Source organism: Taurulus bubalis (assembly GCF_910589615.1).
Source record: "Taurulus bubalis genome assembly, chromosome: 3".
Lineage (NCBI taxonomy): Eukaryota > Metazoa > Chordata > Actinopteri > Perciformes > Cottidae > Taurulus > Taurulus bubalis.
This window is the reverse complement of record NC_136591.1, coordinates 15599501-15616960: the sequence shown is the minus strand read 5'-3', so window position 1 is coordinate 15616960 and position 17460 is coordinate 15599501. Positions and strand designations below refer to the sequence as shown.

General features: G+C 45.7%; 1 protein-coding gene across 1 annotated transcript in view; it reads right to left on the bottom strand.

Annotated features, from left to right (window-relative positions):
• The window catches only part of focad (focadhesin), a gene marked incomplete at its 5' end in the record, with an annotated part of 36390 nt that overhangs the window by 16188 nt on the left and 2742 nt on the right, over positions 1-17460 (bottom strand). The window contains 18 exons of the mRNA XM_079214601.1: positions 353-445; positions 540-661; positions 1179-1367; positions 1528-1666; positions 2554-2637; positions 3154-3204; positions 4203-4337; positions 4440-4566; positions 4699-4826; positions 4910-5011; positions 5219-5323; positions 8284-8544; positions 9263-9456; positions 10792-10879; positions 10961-11170; positions 11870-12101; positions 12332-12433; positions 17307-17405. Of these exons, the coding sequence (XP_079070727.1) occupies positions 353-445; positions 540-661; positions 1179-1367; positions 1528-1666; positions 2554-2637; positions 3154-3204; positions 4203-4337; positions 4440-4566; positions 4699-4826; positions 4910-5011; positions 5219-5323; positions 8284-8544; positions 9263-9456; positions 10792-10879; positions 10961-11170; positions 11870-12101; positions 12332-12433; positions 17307-17405 (2461 nt within the window). The remainder of the gene's footprint in view (positions 1-352; positions 446-539; positions 662-1178; positions 1368-1527; positions 1667-2553; positions 2638-3153; positions 3205-4202; positions 4338-4439; positions 4567-4698; positions 4827-4909; positions 5012-5218; positions 5324-8283; positions 8545-9262; positions 9457-10791; positions 10880-10960; positions 11171-11869; positions 12102-12331; positions 12434-17306; positions 17406-17460) is intronic.

The window sequence follows — 17460 nt, the reverse complement described above, 5'->3', positions numbered from 1 at the left end:
GACCACTTGTCATCATGTGACCACCGTTCCATATGTGGGTCACGTGAGAATAAACCTCCGCCATGCGGTTTCGTTGACAGCTGTTAAGGAAGCATGTTTTCTATGAGTTTACAGCATGCAGACTCAAATGAAAAGTATATAAATAAATCAGATTAAATCAAATAAAAAATGTAAATATATTTAAGCGTTGGGAGTCAAAGACTTCCATACAGACCCATGCTTACTTCTGGTGGATTCAGTTCAGTACACAGGTGTTAGGGATCTATTTGGTCTACATAATACAGTCTCTGGAGAAGGTTTCCTCTCCAGAGCCACACGCAGTACTGATCCGTCAGCTGCCAGAGGCACAAACCTGTAGGACGCCGTGGAAAGCTCGGCTCATGAAACCTCTCCAAGCCTGAGGCAGCAGGAGGGCGCGGTGCCACTCGGACGGCTGAATGTTCACCTGCACATCACAAACAACAAGCAGGCAAGAGGTTGTTGGGTCAGTTTGAAAGTTTGAAACCAAAGAGCAGCGTGAGAGGTAGAGAGGAACCTACTTCATGAATGAGGGCTGCCAAGGTCTGCTGGTAGCTCCGGCTGCGGCTGACAAGGAAACGATCGATCCGTCTGCCGTCACGGCCCGTCTGCACAGGCAGCTCGTAACAGAGCAGCAGTCCAGCTACAGACACACACACACACACACACACACACACACACACACACACACACACACACACACATATACACACACACACAAACAGGGGATTATGCACTACTGAAAACATAGTTTTTTTTTGTATAATCCCCTCAGTCTAGGCATCATTGAGCATTCCTTATATTAGAATGAGTCCTTCATATCTACATAGGGAGCAGGTCCTCTTCACGGAGTTTAAAGTAATGCACCGCCATGTTTCTACAGTAGCCCAGAGTGGACAAACCAAGCACTGGCTCTGGAGAGCCTCTTGCGTGACCTGAAGGCCACCCTGGCTTGTGAAACTACAGGCCTCTGAGCGAGGCAAAAGGCGTGACCACGGTTTTACACTCAGCGACTTCTCCTATAAATTCTAATCGGTTCATCCTTGAGTCCAGGTGGATGTTTGTGTCAGATGTAATACAGCGTTCCTGAGATATTACATTCACGAGGCGTAAAAATGACACATTAAAGCTTCACACAGGTGGAGGATAGATTTGCTCACCTGCTAGTCCAGGCTTCAGCCCAGGCTGCTTGTTTTTCTCATAGGTTTTCAGCATGAAGGACGGAATCCCGGCCATGGTTTTGCCCTGGTCTGAACGCAGGTTCCCGCCCCTCAGGGCAGAGAAGTACACCCCCCGTGGCATCTGACTCATCTCCTGCTTTACCAGAGAGGTCAGGAAGAGCTCGAAGGCTGAGAAGAAACAATCTAAATGAGAGTCTGTAAAGAGGTTTGTCCTCCAACATGATCCCTCACTGGCTTTCCAACACAAACAATGCCCATTGTGTTGGTCTGCCCCAGTAAGAAGCACCATCGCACCGCCATGAAGCCCCCTGTATGTACAGTGTTGTACCTGGCAGAACAGGCACGGGGGTGAGCGCCATCAGCTTCACATAAGATGGACCTGGGATGGAGAGATCCTTCTCTTCTTCCTCCTCCTCCTGCACTGGTTCATCTTCCTCATGTTCAGGGGCCTTTGGAGCTGGTCTTGCCTGCAGAGCAGCAACAACAGAGACCGCAGTACAAACAAGTCAGGGTTCACAGAAGATCAAAAAAGATGGGAAGTGTAATACCAGCTTCGGGGGAAGAGCTATTGGAAGAAAACTGATTAGTAATCTATTGAATCAATCTAGTTTTACAGTTCATTTCAATTCTATTTTAGGTGCATTCACAAGTGATGTAGAAATCATTTAATACTTTATGGGATATTGGTGGACCAAAGTGGGGCCACCCTTGCCACGGTGAATGTAGACGATTGAAGCAATACATTCCTCAGTGTGTGCTGGATTTCTCCAGAGGAGTCCTCTGCTCGCGGAGCCGTGCCAGCAGTAGCTACATGTACCTGAAAGCACTGCAAGCAAGCTCGGCGTTGGCCTCTCCGCTGTGTTTCTTCAGACGTATACTCAAGCTCCAATTACTATAACAGACCACTCGAGTGAGCCAAAAACACTGAAATGTTTCCTCCTATGTAACACCCTCTGATCTCAAATCTTGGGATTTTCGCTGTTTGCAAGAAAATGAACCAGGAAGTTCTATTTTGAAGAGTCGACCCAGACGCGCAGACTAGAAATCCAAGCTGAAACAGTCCGTGGTTCTTCCTCCCCTCCAACTGCATCATCGTCACATCAAATGACGGCACTGGAAGCAGGAAGTTCAACAGATTTCCGAGCCCCGAGGAATGTATTGCTTCAATCGACTACATTCACCATCCACACTGATTGGAGACCCACATAAAGGGTGGACGATTTCTCCCTTAAGTTTCTCGTATCATACCACACATAATCATTTGCATTACATACTTGGAAAGAAAATCCACGAATAGAAGATTGTGTGTGGGGGAAAAACAAAAAAAGAGGAATGTAACGTTATAGACTCTTACTGCCTCAGGAAGAAGATTTATTGTGTGAACCGCTTCAGGAAAATCTGCCAAAGCCCTGTAGCCACAGCTGGCCACCTCTGGATTCTGTTACAGCAAACACACACACACACATAGTTTTTTACCTCAGTACATACATAGATGACTGAACATTTGACATATAAGCCGACTGCAGGAGATGTAGACTCTGTTTTACACAGATGACTATCAGACGTTTCAGGGCTCTGTAAAGATTAATAATGATCATTCTCTGGGGACCACAGAGACCACAAGAGACCCATTTCACATTAGACATAGTCATTTGATCCATTGTTATCATAAAAATACATATAAGAGCAGCTTTAAGAATGTACTGTGTGTTTAGTTCAGCAGCTGCATTCCCTAACCCTCGGCATTTAATTTCAGTCCGTTTGGTTTCATTCTCATTTTGTAAGTTCCATGTGAGAAACGATTTGCTGAACCAGCAATGTTTTATAAATCAATATGACAGGAACCATAAATGATCACACACACACACACACACACACACACACACACACACACACACACACACACACACACACACACACACACACACACACCAGATAACTTCAGTAGACACACCTTGCTCACAGCATAATTCCAGAGGAAGCTGACCACCTCCTCCTTCAGTTTCTGGAAAAACAAGAAACGAGTAAAGCATCAGTAAGTTTCTAATGTTTAAAACTCCAGCTGCAAATTGTTCAGGATACGCTCGCTTGTGATGTCATAGCACTCAACAGTGACAGCAAACATGTTTCAGCTCTACTCTTCATAGATACAGTACATTATGCTTATTTCTGTCTGAGAGTGACAACTCAATATCAGTCTCATGTCTGTGTGATGTCTACACAGCTGGAGTCAGTACAGGGTTAGCCTAGCTTAGCATAAAGACTGGAACCAGGTGGACACTGCTAGCCTGGCTCTGTCCAAAACACCAACTGTCTAAAGCTCACTGATTAACACGTTGTGTCTTGTTAGTTAAAGCCGTTCACAAACAGAAATGCAAAACAATGGTTTGTGGAAGTTGCGTGCAGGAACTACACATACAAAATAAATAAAAAGCCTGGTACTTTTGTCTAGATTCTCTATTTTAAGCGGGATCGTCTGGCGTTGGGCACAGCCGCTGCACCCAGCTCACTAAGACATAGTCACAGGAAACCAGAACGGTTTGCACTTTTGTTGAGTACATATTAAACTAATCAGATATTTTTTAACTTTACAGAGCCAGGCTAACCGTTTCCCCCTGCTGCCAGTCTAAATGCTAAGCTAGGCTAACCACAGGGTAATTTGGTATTATCAGTCTTACTTTTACAAGTTGTGAATTTGTATAATAGACACATAAACTTGCTGAATCAATCAAAAAGTAGGTACATCAAGATAGTTGGCTATGTTTATATGTCCACTTCAATCTATCTATGTTATTATCTATTTACATGTACATTCTTTCTCTTGTTTTTTTTTGATAGCAAATGTGTGATTAGTCAGTCTTTTTTTGATGCCACCATTGGCGGAGCCACAATTATAAATGTTCTACACTTGGTAGCTGTATTTTGGGAGCGACCAAACAGACACAAAACAGTAAAACTTTAGCTCTAGTGCATCAAACAGAGGCTTTCACGCAGTACCGATACCTCGTATTCATCCGACTTGACAGTGAGCTGGGGAACCAGAGCCAGAAGTTCCGCTATGACTTTGACCATCAGTGGACGCGAGTCACAGCTCAGCTCGGGTCCTAGACTTCTCCATGTTGAGACAATGTCCACTACCTGCAAGACAAGCCTCATGAAAGTCAGCACCTAGGTTTACTGTGTGTGTGTGTGTGTGTGTGTGTGTGTGTGTGTGTGTGTGTGTGTGTGTGTGTGTGTGCCCTCTGCTCGGCACAGCTCCCGTAGTCCTTGCAGGGCAAGAGAAGCAGGGGTTGCCATGTCTGCTCTGGTGCACTGGTTCAGAGTAAGTGTGATGGCAGCCAACATGTCACTTCCATGCTGGTAAGGCCTGATGCACAATCATAAAACATGATGTAAATGTTTAATTCAATTTAAATGGCTAAAGGAAAATCATCAGACTTTGTATTAAATCAATCAGACTCTAATGGCATCCCTCAAAGAAAGCCCCACTGTTCCTGACCTTTCTCTGCAGATTTCCCTGAGGCAGGCGGCTCGGGCCAGGATCTGCTCCCACTGGGCGTCCCTCCCCACCACCACCCTGCTGTCCTGCTGGCCCAGCAGACGCTGCAGCTCTGGGTAGATTCGATCCTGACAGGGAGGAACAAAGTTGGCTGTGAGGAGGAGGCGGACAAGAACGCGACGCGGGAAACGGGATGACCGTCATCACGGACCTGTTTCCTCCAAAGAGCGGTCATGAGGCGCATTGCCACCGCTCTCAGCTTGGGGGCGCTGGCCAGCATGTGGAGAGTCTGCAGCACCATGGGAACACAGAGCTGGAACGTTGAAGCACATGGCGTGTGTTATTGGTTAAGATCAACTGAAACGAGCGTTCTGCATATTCTTACTGACATGATCATGAGGCCTGAACATGAATCACGCTTTCACTAGAACAACCCTCAAAGACGGTGATTTGAAATAAAGTGTGACGTGCAGTAGTTTGTAGTCATGTCAGAACAAAACATTGCAGCGGTGCTCAGTACCTTGTGAGTCCCGAGGTTTGGCAGGCAGTTCAACACAGCGTGAGCCAGAACCGGATTCTTCTCCTTCCCCAGTTTGAACAATAGAACTGGAATGAGGGAGGGGACCTGCAGACACACACCGTCTGTTTTTATCAAGCGGCTTTGAGGAAATTAGTCCTGATTTTCTAAAATGTCTTAGATTGACACATTTCTACACTCTTAGAAGTAAGGGTTGATGGTCTTCCAAGAACCTTTTGCTTCTAAGGAACCCTTTTATGGAACAAAGAGTTCTTCAATGGTTGTTGAAAACATAGGTGTTTAAAGATCCTCCCAGCCCACATCCCCAAAATCTTTGATTGTGAACCATGACAGTTGTGGGTTGCGCTGGACCACATCAATCCCGGTCCTTTAATAGCCTCATGAGGAACCCTGAGTGGGTTTTAAATGAAACCCTTGGGTTTTTATAATCACTCTTAGACGGCGATAAGGATTGTATAGAACCCTCAGGGAGGGTTCTGGGTGGAACCATTACTCTATAGAAGCGTTCTCTGTAGAACCTGAGAGTTCTGGGTAGAAGTTTGCAGGTGAAAACCTTATAAAAGGTTCTAGAAGGAACCAAAAGGTGTTCTACTATGTGGACAAGCTGAAGAACACTATGTGGTTCTAGATAGCATTTTTATTTCTAAAGCGTGATTTATGCTTGCCGCATCCGGGAGGTTCGCGAGTGTCCGCACGGCCAAAGTGACATCACACCATTAAACTCAGCTCTTCGGGGGGGTTCCATGTGGCAGGTTTTCAGCTCTCCGTGCACATCCAACATGTTCTATGCATTGATGGTTGGGCAGACCAAATGGGAAACCTTAAGGAACTGAGAATGTTGGTTTGTAAAAACCTGCACGGACTAAAAAAGATCATAGCGTTTCCTTTTCACGATTCCACCAGTGACGCTCATGCGGAAGTGTCTTAAAACCTGCATTCTCATGTCAAGCAGGGGTCGACTACTCTGGTTGTATAGAAGTCTATAGAACATTACTATACTCTCTTGATTTATTCCCTCAGTAAACATGGTAAACATGAGTTTATGTTTCAATCTCTAGTTTCAAGTCTTCTTCAATACAGCATGATGATGATTGATGATGATGATTTAGTTATGACTTATTTAGAGTCAAATAGACCATCAAGCAGGGTATGCTTTAAGGCGGGATTACCCTGTGATTGATAGGTCTTTGTCGCCACCAGAGCCGAGCCTTGTGAAAAGTAGAACCAAGGCTTAAGAGTGTAGGATGCGAGGTGTAAGTAAGTATTTTAGGAAATCCCTCCCATCTGTGATGATATTTAGGTGTCCGGACCTGTTAGGAGTCACTCGGAGTTGGGAGCTTAAGATGGGTGTTGTTGCAAATGATTGATGACAATAAGCTTCATAAAAACAGAATAGTATTTGAGACTGAATATGTATGGGCTGCAGAGAGGAGCATGTGACGTCCCTGCCGAAACCAGTTGTACTCTCCACGGTCATGGACGTCTGAGTCCCAGCTCATTTCTATTCAATGGACACAAGTGAGACAGAGAATGAAGGACAGTGCAGGGTTAACGGTCTATCACTCCCTTTAGTGCGGAGGTCAAACAGGAACTAGTCACGGTCCTTGGACGCATGTCGTCAACAGCTCTGCAGCGTAACAGCCTTTAATTAACATAAAGCACTTACTGCTGCCCTGCACCTTGGCCGTAGCATAGCAACCACATCACCTGCTTGAGAGGAAGAGGGGAGGGGCGCAGAGAAAAGGAAATGGAGTTTTTCCTTCAAGTTGAATCACCGAAAGAGTCTAAACCACAAACTTCAATCAATAAATCAAAATAAATAATACTGGGTGGATCCGTTTTTACTCGATGGGCACAATGATTCGTTTGGTTGTTGCCCTCATCTCTTGAAACAAAGACAGACTGAGCAGGCAGACGCGAGGTGCTGTGATACTGCGAGGAGGGAGGAAGTCCAATGCATTCTAATATGCCAATAACGTTCCACCAGCAAATCAAACGGCCGGCGCTACTGTCACTCTGGGAGCAATTAGAGCAGCAGGGGAATACTGGGAGGCCTCTAACGAGCCCCAGTAATGAGGAGCCTGTAACACCGTGTGGTATTCCACATCATCTTCTGGAGCTAGTGACTCCATTTACAGTCCCAGAGGGTTGGGGGGGGGGGGGGGGGGGGGAGGAGGTTGTCACTTTAAACCGCTCTCTTCATGCGACTGCAGAGAACCCAGCAGCCCAAAAACCTTTTCTGAACATTTACGCTATTGCTTTCCCATTTTTACAACCGATTAGGAACATCAAGTTGCAAAGACGACCACCTGGTTTCATTGAATTGCTGATCACATTTGGGATGTGGTTGGTGATTCTAATAGGTCTCTATAATTAGGTGCAGAGAGAACCAGAGCTTTATTGGAAACAAGCCTTGATTTCTAGTTTCACCTGTTCTCCAGTCAATGCAAACTCATCATGTCCGCCACGTTTTCCTGTTATCTTGATAAATTCAGCATAATGCAGATTAAAACAGCACTAACTCCATCAGTAACAGAGTCGTGTCCCTCTCCTGTTTCTCTCTTTTTTTTTCACTATCTCGTGTCCCTTCTATTTAGCTGTTTTTGGACAGTTGATAACAAGACTTCCTGCAAGACATTTCAAAGTAAAAGTCCTCTAGTGGCTCAATGGGCATATTCGGTCCCTTTAATATCGGCAGTAAGCTTTCAATGTGAAACATCTAAAAGTTGTATCATAAACACACATGCAGCTGTTTATTTTATTACTTTGTCTATTTGGGTCTCTCGATTTTTTCTAAAATCCCCACAATTTTTTTAACTTTTTGTTGACTGTATTTTCTGATTTATGGAGTGAAAAAAAGAGATATTCAATATTCCCTCCATAAAAATCTTCAACTCGTATGGTTCAAAAGTGAAACCTGACTTTATCCAATGTTCAGATGTCTGTTCTGGTGATGATGCAAATCAGCACATCATTAATAAGATTAAATACATAAAAAAAAAATTGCATACATGCATTGAATATACCGAGCTGAAGTTTTGGGCTACCTGGCAGGGGTCGGCTGTGGCGAGGGCCTGGCTCGCTTTCAGGGCCAGCTGGCAGACGTCTTCCTGACCCGCGACGATGAGGTGGGTCACGATGAGTGCCAGGGAGCAGAGCCGGCTCTGGCTGGACGACAGCGCCGCGCTAACCGACAGCAGCCAGTCAGCTGCTGCCGCCGGGTCGTCTGCCACTTTACGCAGCGTCGACAGAGCCACGCTGAGCTCGCTGTACCAGGAAGTGAGAGGAAGAGCCAACGGTGGACCTGACTGAGTATAAGAAGGGAGGTGAAGAAACGTTTATCTGTTACATGTTCCAACCTATGATAAAAACACATGAATATACTAATCAACCACTGATAAAGAATAAGAAATTCTTCCTCACTAACGTACTGTGTGTTAGACTGGAAGAGAATTGCATGTCATCTTTTTCACTATACTGGTGTTCAGGTCCAGCTGGACTCACCAGCGTCTCTTTATTACAGTCAAAAGTGACCTTCAAATTTAACAGTTATTTATATTGGTATTATTGAAAGGGAGTAAAAACAAAAATCTTTGGGGATCATCAGAAGCGCTCCCGTCAGCTGCCAGTGCGCTGATTGGTCAGCTGTGAAGGTGAGAAAGGAGGGCTTCTTCCGTCTCTCGCTGCGTTTCATTTCTTCACTTTTCATACGATCGTATGAGTGCAACACGATGAGAAGATGTCTGTAAATGCTTCCATGGGCGCCGAGTTATAGTTAAATGTGGGGGGGGCGGGGGGGTACAGAACCTGAAAGTGCCATTTCCTAAAAACGCTGATGTACCACCGCAGCGGATGTCCAGACGAAGTTTCATGAGAAAACTGCTCATGTAGCATGTATGAAACAGTCAGATATAACTAGCTCAAATGTTCAGAAAGAGCTTCCTTTCAGTGTGGTCGCTCATTTTGTATTACAGGCTGCTTATCAGAGCCGGATCAGTCAACGATGTGACAGGACTTCCGTGGTACCTGTCTGGGTTGGTCCGTCTCTCTGCTGATGCGGCGGAGCAGCCTGTGGGCCAGGTCCTGGTTCAGGCTGTGTGTCCGCCGGTCGGCCAGCGGCTCGGTGAGGTCCGAGCAGGACAGCAGATGCAGCACCGGAAGAACCAGGACTGGACTCAACCAGGGCGACAGCTCAGGCTCCTCAGGGACTAAACTCAGAGCTGTGTCACGGAGAGAGGGAGAGGAGAACAAATCTCCATGAAGATTCAAGAATCCATACGAGTAAATGAGATTGTAAAGTAGGAGAGATGGAAGTATCAACAGAGCAGCAGCGGGGGACTCGAACATGCCATCTTGGGAAATTATGTGGCAAGGAAAGATTATGGTAGCCTTAACTATAAATCCCAATGTATGAATAAAATCAGACTTTATTTGCCACAGCTCATCCATTTAAATGTAAATGGTATTTTGTAGGTGATTGTGATTCCTTAATTATTTTCTGGATGGAAAACAAACATGTATTCTGGCACTAATTATAAGGTAAATAGAGGCAATATTCTGAAACAGAACATACAACTACTAATGCAATTATTGGAGTTAAAAGGGATCAATGTAATTATGCAGTCATGTAGTTAGAGGTGAATTTTAAATAAATAGATATGATTCATCATTGGAAAACTTTATTCTTCAAGTGCCTTGACTTCTTGCCTGTAGACACGTTTTAAATATGTGTATGTTCAGATGACATGCTGTGCACCGACTAAAAAGCTAGAAATCAAGAGGAATTTATTAAATTAGAGCTTCATTTTCCCTCTTCGAACAGGAGTAGTCGTTTCCAGGAACTTCCCTGAGAAACTACAATTACAGTACAGATCATTTCCCGTCTGCTGTCACCTGTTTACGGAGCGTTAGAATTAATATCTAGAAATATCACTTCATTTTGAGCTCATTCTAATAAAACTACCACTTTTTTTCTGAAAATATTATTGAATGATGTGTTTAAAAAATAATCTCATACAGAACAGTATTCCTCATACGTTGTCATACTGCAGTGAAGCAGCTGTCTGTGATAATTCAATAATAAGTCAACCAGTTTAGACAATAAAGAAATAGATTGAATGTTTAGAAGTGGGTTTGTACGCAGTACTTATTCTCCTCGTACTTCTAATTGGTGTATCGACCTCAGTAGATGGCAGTTAGCATGCTGGTCTGCTGCTGCCTCCATCGGTTAGTTAGTTAGTGTCCTTGTGTGACTCTGCTGTTGGAAAAGGTTTTGTTCGGGTTCACCAGTCACACAATGACACTAACTGACGGATGGAGGCAGCAGGAGAGCAGCTACTCCTGTGTTCTTCCAGAGGGTCTGGTGGCTTTGAAGAGAGCAAAGATGCAGATAACGGCGTCAGCTCCCCGCCAAAGAGGCAGTCTGACAGCAAGGAAAAGAGGTGAACATATTCTAAATATAGCGTACATGATCTACTGTAGGCATAATACACTGACGATGAAGAAGCACCTGTTACAACTGCACTTTGACCAGATGTATTAAAGACGGTTTTTACCCAGACTGAGCAGGCTGGTCTGCTGAGCTGCAGGGACCTCTAACAGGAGCATGGCCACGCCCATCAGCAGCTCGTCCAATGGCAGCGCCTGCATGCATAAACAGTGATGGTTAGACGAGCTACTGATGATGAACAAGTCCAGAGTACAGAGCTGTGTTGCCGTGGTCACCTGCTGGCCAGCAGGCAGCAGCCGCTGCAGAACCCCGAGGAGAGGTCGGCAGTCTCCGTTCAACTCCAGGCAGCGCTGGCAGGCGCAGAGCAGCTGCAGAAGCAGCCCGACTCGCTCGGCCCTCCAGCGCTCCTCGGGGGCCGGGACGAGACCCTGAAGCAGAGCGTCGGCGAATCCACACAACTCCAGCACGGCCTCCACGCTGTCCACCTGTCAGCACCGAGAGGAGGAGGTGGCCATAAGATTAGTTTGTATAAAGATGTGGCTGCTGTATGCTGTTTTTGATACTTCCTAGACGCCAGAATCTGAAATGTTCAAATCTCACACATAGAAAGGACTCCACTACATCGCTACTGAGATGATAGTTTGATGTTATATAAATATTCATAATCTATACAACCTTTAAGGGATAACTGATTTTTCATGATTAGAATTTTTAGCAGTTGAACCTGATTACTTTTAATATACTTTACTTAATTATTTGTATTTGTTTGCGTCTACTTTTTGTTTAACTCTGACTGATCCAACAACACTGCAAAAAGAATAAATAAAAAAAGTATACAGGGGGGAAAAAAACCCTTTCAGAACAAGATTTGACTTGAATTGTATTTGAAAAGTGTGACTATGTGTCTGTGACCAGCTAACAGTGTAGCAGTAGCACAAGTAGAGAACGTTTTAACGCAACAGAACTCACATGTTAGTGATATCTATCTAAAGCTAGCTAACATCCTCCATACGCTACTGATCATACCAGACCCACAAGGCTTTTAGGAGCGTTTAACTGTTTATATGTCCAACTTTTCAATCGCTGTTTCTTCTTATAAAAGTCCCATGGTCACCCTTTAAATTAAATACAATATGATATGATGCTGACCTCTGATACATTATTGCCTAAAATCCGTGAGTCACCTGCATGTGTGGCACCAGCTGACAGAGGCAGCGCAGCAGGCTGTCAGACACTGGGGAGGTGTGTTCCTGGTCCTGGTTCTGGTTCTGGAGGACGGATCCAGCCCCTGGGTGTACGGGCACCAGCACCCTGAGGAGTCTGTGCCGCAGGAGGGCGTGCTGGGGTTGCCTTTGAGGCTCACAGTACAGGTACCGCAGGAAGGGGGCCAGCATGGTGATGTAGGCCGGTTCACTTCTGCAGACGCACACGGTCCACACCAGGTGTGAAACGGAAACATCCGATGTCAGGCTTGAACGGAAAGCTGTGTGTCTGTGTTGTCATCGTCGTATTAACAGCTGACACGGTGCTGAAATGAGTTATCGGGATGGGGTGCTTGCCACAGATGGCTTTATAATTCATGCTGCGAGGGAGGGGGGGGGGGGGATTGGATGGAGGGTTCAGGCCTCTGCGGCCGCCATGCTAACCTGTCAGCAGCCTGCCCGATGAAGTCATCAATCTCCAGCAGCAGAGTGGGCCAGCAGTCCACGCGGTTCTCCAGCGCGGTGATGAATGGGTGAGGGCTGCTCCTGCAAGACAACACCGGCAGAGTTCACGACTCAGATGTGACACAGATGTTACGTGCTATAGGTAGTCACGATTACTATTCTATGATTTAGTTTCACAATCACTTCCTTTGGTCCATACAGCCGTGGTTTAAATTCATTGAACACCAACCAGCAGGGAGATTCGATGTTCTGCTGCAGTGATGTAGAGTTGTGCTCCAGGTGTTCTGTGTGCTTTCAGGCACGACAAACAGCTGGAGACGACATCATCTCAAAGACCGGATTTTTCAACAGCTATTCTAAATCAAATACTGAAGGTCCAGGTTCCAAACTATTACATTTATCAACGTAAATTACAGATATGACAGAGTTTAACTGGATTCTCAAAACAAAGACTGAAATCCACCTTTTGCACTCAGCTGTAAAGCTTTATGGGCTTGTTCGCGACCTTGAGACGAAGCAGATGCCAATTGATGTGCAATTCATGGTGCTGTCAGGGTCCACGATCTATTCTCTTTAAGCCGCCGGCCAACACCCTCTGATACAGCGTGGAACGTAAGCGGGAGCTTCGTCTCCTGACAACTGATCTTTGGCCGAACAATTAAACTGGCTGTGGACAGAACTTTAACCAAACATGAAGGTTTCACACATTTCTCTCTGCTCATGACAGAGTGCAGCCGATCTGTGCAACTCTAGAGCCTGGCTGTCATCAAGGAGAGCAGCAGCTCTGCAGTACAGGTCCATATTAAATATGCCTGGATCGCCTCCATCTCTCATATTCTAATTATATCTTCTGCTTGTGATTTGTAGTAAAATAGCAGTTTAAAGCCTAGTTTAAAGGTTTAAAGGTTCTCGGTACCGAGTTCCCCCGTCCTCCACCTGTCCCGTCCTGTGAGTGCAAACAGCACACTGCCTCCATTACTCTTCGATTCGCAAACCCATTAAGTCCAGACAAAACACTGGGGTCAAATCCAAGGTGAAGCCCACAGACAGGCCAGAGGTCAACTCAACAGCACTTAACCGACGCCTTCCATCCATCACATATCTAAGTGGAGGAAGGAAGTTCAGTGACTGAGCATGTCTGTGCATGTGGCAGACCCTCCTCCACATGCTCTGATAATCTGTCCGACCATCTCTGCTCCCGTCCTCGGGTTCCCTGAGTCTGTCTCCTCAACACGCTCCCATCCATCAGTCTCCCACAGCACTCTTTTCAACGGCCACACAAAGGAAGAGGCAGGAAGTCCTCTTTTTAGTGCAACTCCAAGTTCACCGGTGAATCAGAGTGCTGGCAGACGAACGGGCAAGTACGAGCTGGAATGCTCAGCTTCCTGGGGAACGTCTGCCGGGTCCACCGACCTCTGAGGGGAAGTCTGGGTTTGCCTCGTCTACCACCTGAAAGAATCACGGCATGCAAACGTCATGAAAACTTTACCCTTCAGAAACCCCTTTCCTTTTGAAGCTGTCTTGAAGAGATTATATATGACAGCTTCGTCACAAGTTACAAATAAACCCACCACTCATATCTCAACAGTTTGGTGTCTGGCAGAAGTCCAAACATGCACAGACTGTAATTAATAAGCACAACTCTAGTTCCTTTAGAGAAATATCACTTGTCCTCAAGAAAAGAGAACACACTCTTGACCACAAACAACCGTTCAACTGTGATGCCAGAATTACCGGATCAAACGTGATCTTTTATTCACTTTAATCACTTTTTATTCAGTGAAACAAGACAAGACATGAGAGACAAGAAGACAAGACCAGAATTAAGAACATAGGGTGACACGACAGGACTGACACGACAGGGTGACAAATAAAAAGCAAACAGCAGTCTCTTGTGTGTGACATGACCCCCCTGAATACCCCAGGAAGCTAAGAAGAGTCAGCCACACGTCAGACACTAAAAATCCAAACTGAATGTAAACTAAAACAATAAAGAACTTTTTTTTAGTTATTTTTAGTTCTTCTTTGTGGGAAAGGCTCAAAACATCACCCCCAGTACTATTTTTCAGAATATTTTTTCTTTCTTTTCTTTCTTCTTACCGGTCACACCCCTGCACACTTCATATTTAAACACTCATGCCACTTAACATACACTTTAACTTAAACACATGTCACTTTAACATACACTTACGTTAACGTTATCTGTTTGTCTGAGCACTTTATCTTATACTTGGTTTAATATCATTGCACTGTTGTTGTCGTTGATTGTTGTTTGTCTCGTCTAACGTCTCATGTCTAATGTATGCACCTTCCGCCTAGAAAAATTCCTCGTTTGTGTAAAGATTCCTGGCAAATAAACGGTTTCTGATTCTGATTTCTGATCACTTGGTTTTCAAACTGAGTCGGCATTACTGGAGTAGTGCTGTGGGGAGGCAGGCCTGTAGGGGACTTGGCTTGGGACGCGGAAGATGTCCGGTTCAAGTCCAGCATGGACCACGATTACAGATGTGTGGACTGGCAGCTGCTGCTGATGTGCCCTTGAGCGAGGCACTGAACCCCAAACCGCTTTGAACACCTAACTATGTAGCTGCTCCATCACTGTGGCATCTCATCACCATGCGTGTGCATGTGTGAGTACTTCCTCTGTAATGAAGTAAGAGAAAGAAAATGAAATGTCCCCGAGAGGGATTCATAATAAAGTACTTCTTAGGTTGAGACAAGATCAAAAAATGAATCGGACACCATGTTGCTGAAACAGCGTGACATTGGAAGTAGAGGAAGCAGAAACAGACACCATAACATTAAAGTGTATCTGGAGGTACTAGATCACATCATTTTTTCATATTCAGTGTATAAAGTAAACATGTAATTTGCTTTTGCATCTCAGCCAAATATGAAAGCTGTTTTGCAATATTTCACTTTTTTTTTGTATCTATTGTTTCCACTCAGGTCTGTTGCACAGACTGTAACTGCGCTGTGATGGACATGCGCCGACTGATGTCTCGAGCCCAAGTGATCATAATTAGAAGCGATCTGCCCTTTAGAAACAGTGTCACAGTTACATCGTTGTTGTCCACCAGAGAGCACTGACTAGTGGGTTTATCAATCAGAACACGTCCTTCTCAGGGGTTCTTCAAGACAAAAGAAGAAGACAGCTGATATACCGTATTGTGACTAACTATTTGAAACTATTAACTATCGATATTGATATCGGCCTAAACGTCTGATAACTAACTAAGCTACTGTCATGATCTCGCATGAGTCGACTTTCTGTCTGTCACCTTTTCTCCGCCTGTTGAGCCTGCGATTGCTAACTCATTTTGCATCACCACCCCTCCAATGTGAGTGTAACACAGACTCATGCTGATGATTACCTGAGCAGGCAGAAAGCCTGCGGGGACATCCAGGACAGACTACACTACAGCCAGACATCCCATGAGGAACGGGGCGGTGTGGCGGACAAGAGCCCCGAACCCTCCCTGATCCTGCTGGGGCCGAAGTGGCTCAGAGTCTCTGTGGCAGATTGCACGGGGCAGCGGCAAGCAGACGGTCAACAATGGACGCCAGTGTGCATCCTCCATTAATCCTGCAGCACTTACAGTTACCCAGCGGTGCCAGGCCCGACAACCAATGGAGGGCCAGACTGCCGGGCCAACGGCGCCACCCTGCTGCCCCCAGCACATTCATCTTCCCACCGGGGAGGTGCCGGCCGCCAGACAGACGCAGACAGCAGAAGCAGCGACGAAGACGGAATGAGACAGAAGAGGACAATGGGTAGGAGGAGAGGAGGAGAAGAGGAGAGGAGGAGAGGAGGGATAGCGATGTGGAGAGAGAGAGGTTAAGAGGGAGCAAGGTACATGGAGAGCGGGAAGGAGGAAGGGAAACATGAAGGAAAAAGAAGAAAAAACAACAAAGCGCCACAGTCTTTTTATCGCCCGCTGTAACTGATTAAGGAGACCCCAGGGTCCTGGCAGAGGTGCAGGTCTAGTAGGAGGAGGAGGGGGAGGATGAGGAGGAGGAGGAGGAGGAGGAGGAGGAGGAGGCACTTCCCTATACAGTGCGACACTATATCTGCCTGGGGATATTCAACCGGTTTGACTGACCTGAACCACAGACGACTGGCCCTCCTCTGAATAAGAACTGTATCGTCAGCATTATCAAATCAAGGCCTTCCTCTTATCAAAAGCTTCCACGCAAGTTTGACCTTCACCTCCACTGAACTGTGCAGTTCATCCAGACGATCTAAACCAAAGTGCACCCAAAATGTGGATGATAACCGCTCATCGATCTTTATCACAGCAGACGTTCTGACGGTATTAATAACAATATCACTATCGGCCATCGGTCTGGTGATGATAACTCTCTGGGACAACATTTCTGTTGCCAGAGCCAAGACTTCCTTATAGCCGGATTAGGAACCTGAGTCGTGACAATGCAGTTGGAGTTGAAAGGCGATGTCTCCGACCGGCTTGTTTCACAAGTGGCCAGTCTACACAGCCACTGGATTCCCAGCTAACATTTCCACCAATGAGTTCCACCTCTTCTCCACACGGACCGTTTACCTACATTCAGCCAAAGCCTGCTCAAACGTGATTGGTCAATACTGCTCGGAATACAAACTCTTTCGATGCCAAAGTCTTAATAAACCGGCTGATAACATTAAAGACGGCTCAATTCTATAACCTCTTCTGTCTTGATGTGTCCAGAGAACAACAATAGGAGGCAGAAAGGAGCAGCGTGATTTGCTGTTGATTTGAACACACAGTCCAACCTACAGTCCTAGGAATCCTATGCTCCATATGAAATCCACCAATCACGGGCATCCTCCTAGTCTGGGAAAATAACCCTAATAGTATGATCGATATACACAACAGTCACATGCAAAGATAAAGACATAGATATACATGTTTTAGCACTATGCATGCTGTGTATAGTGTGTGTGAGGAAGACGGACCTGATGGAGTAAGGGCAGGTGAAGAGTGCGTCTCCGTCTCTCCGGTCTGCCTGCATCTGTAGCAGCCGCCCGATGACCTTCATCAGGCCCTGGAAATTTCTGTTCACAGGTCACAAACAGGACATATAAAGCAGCGTTAGCCCTGTTAGTACAG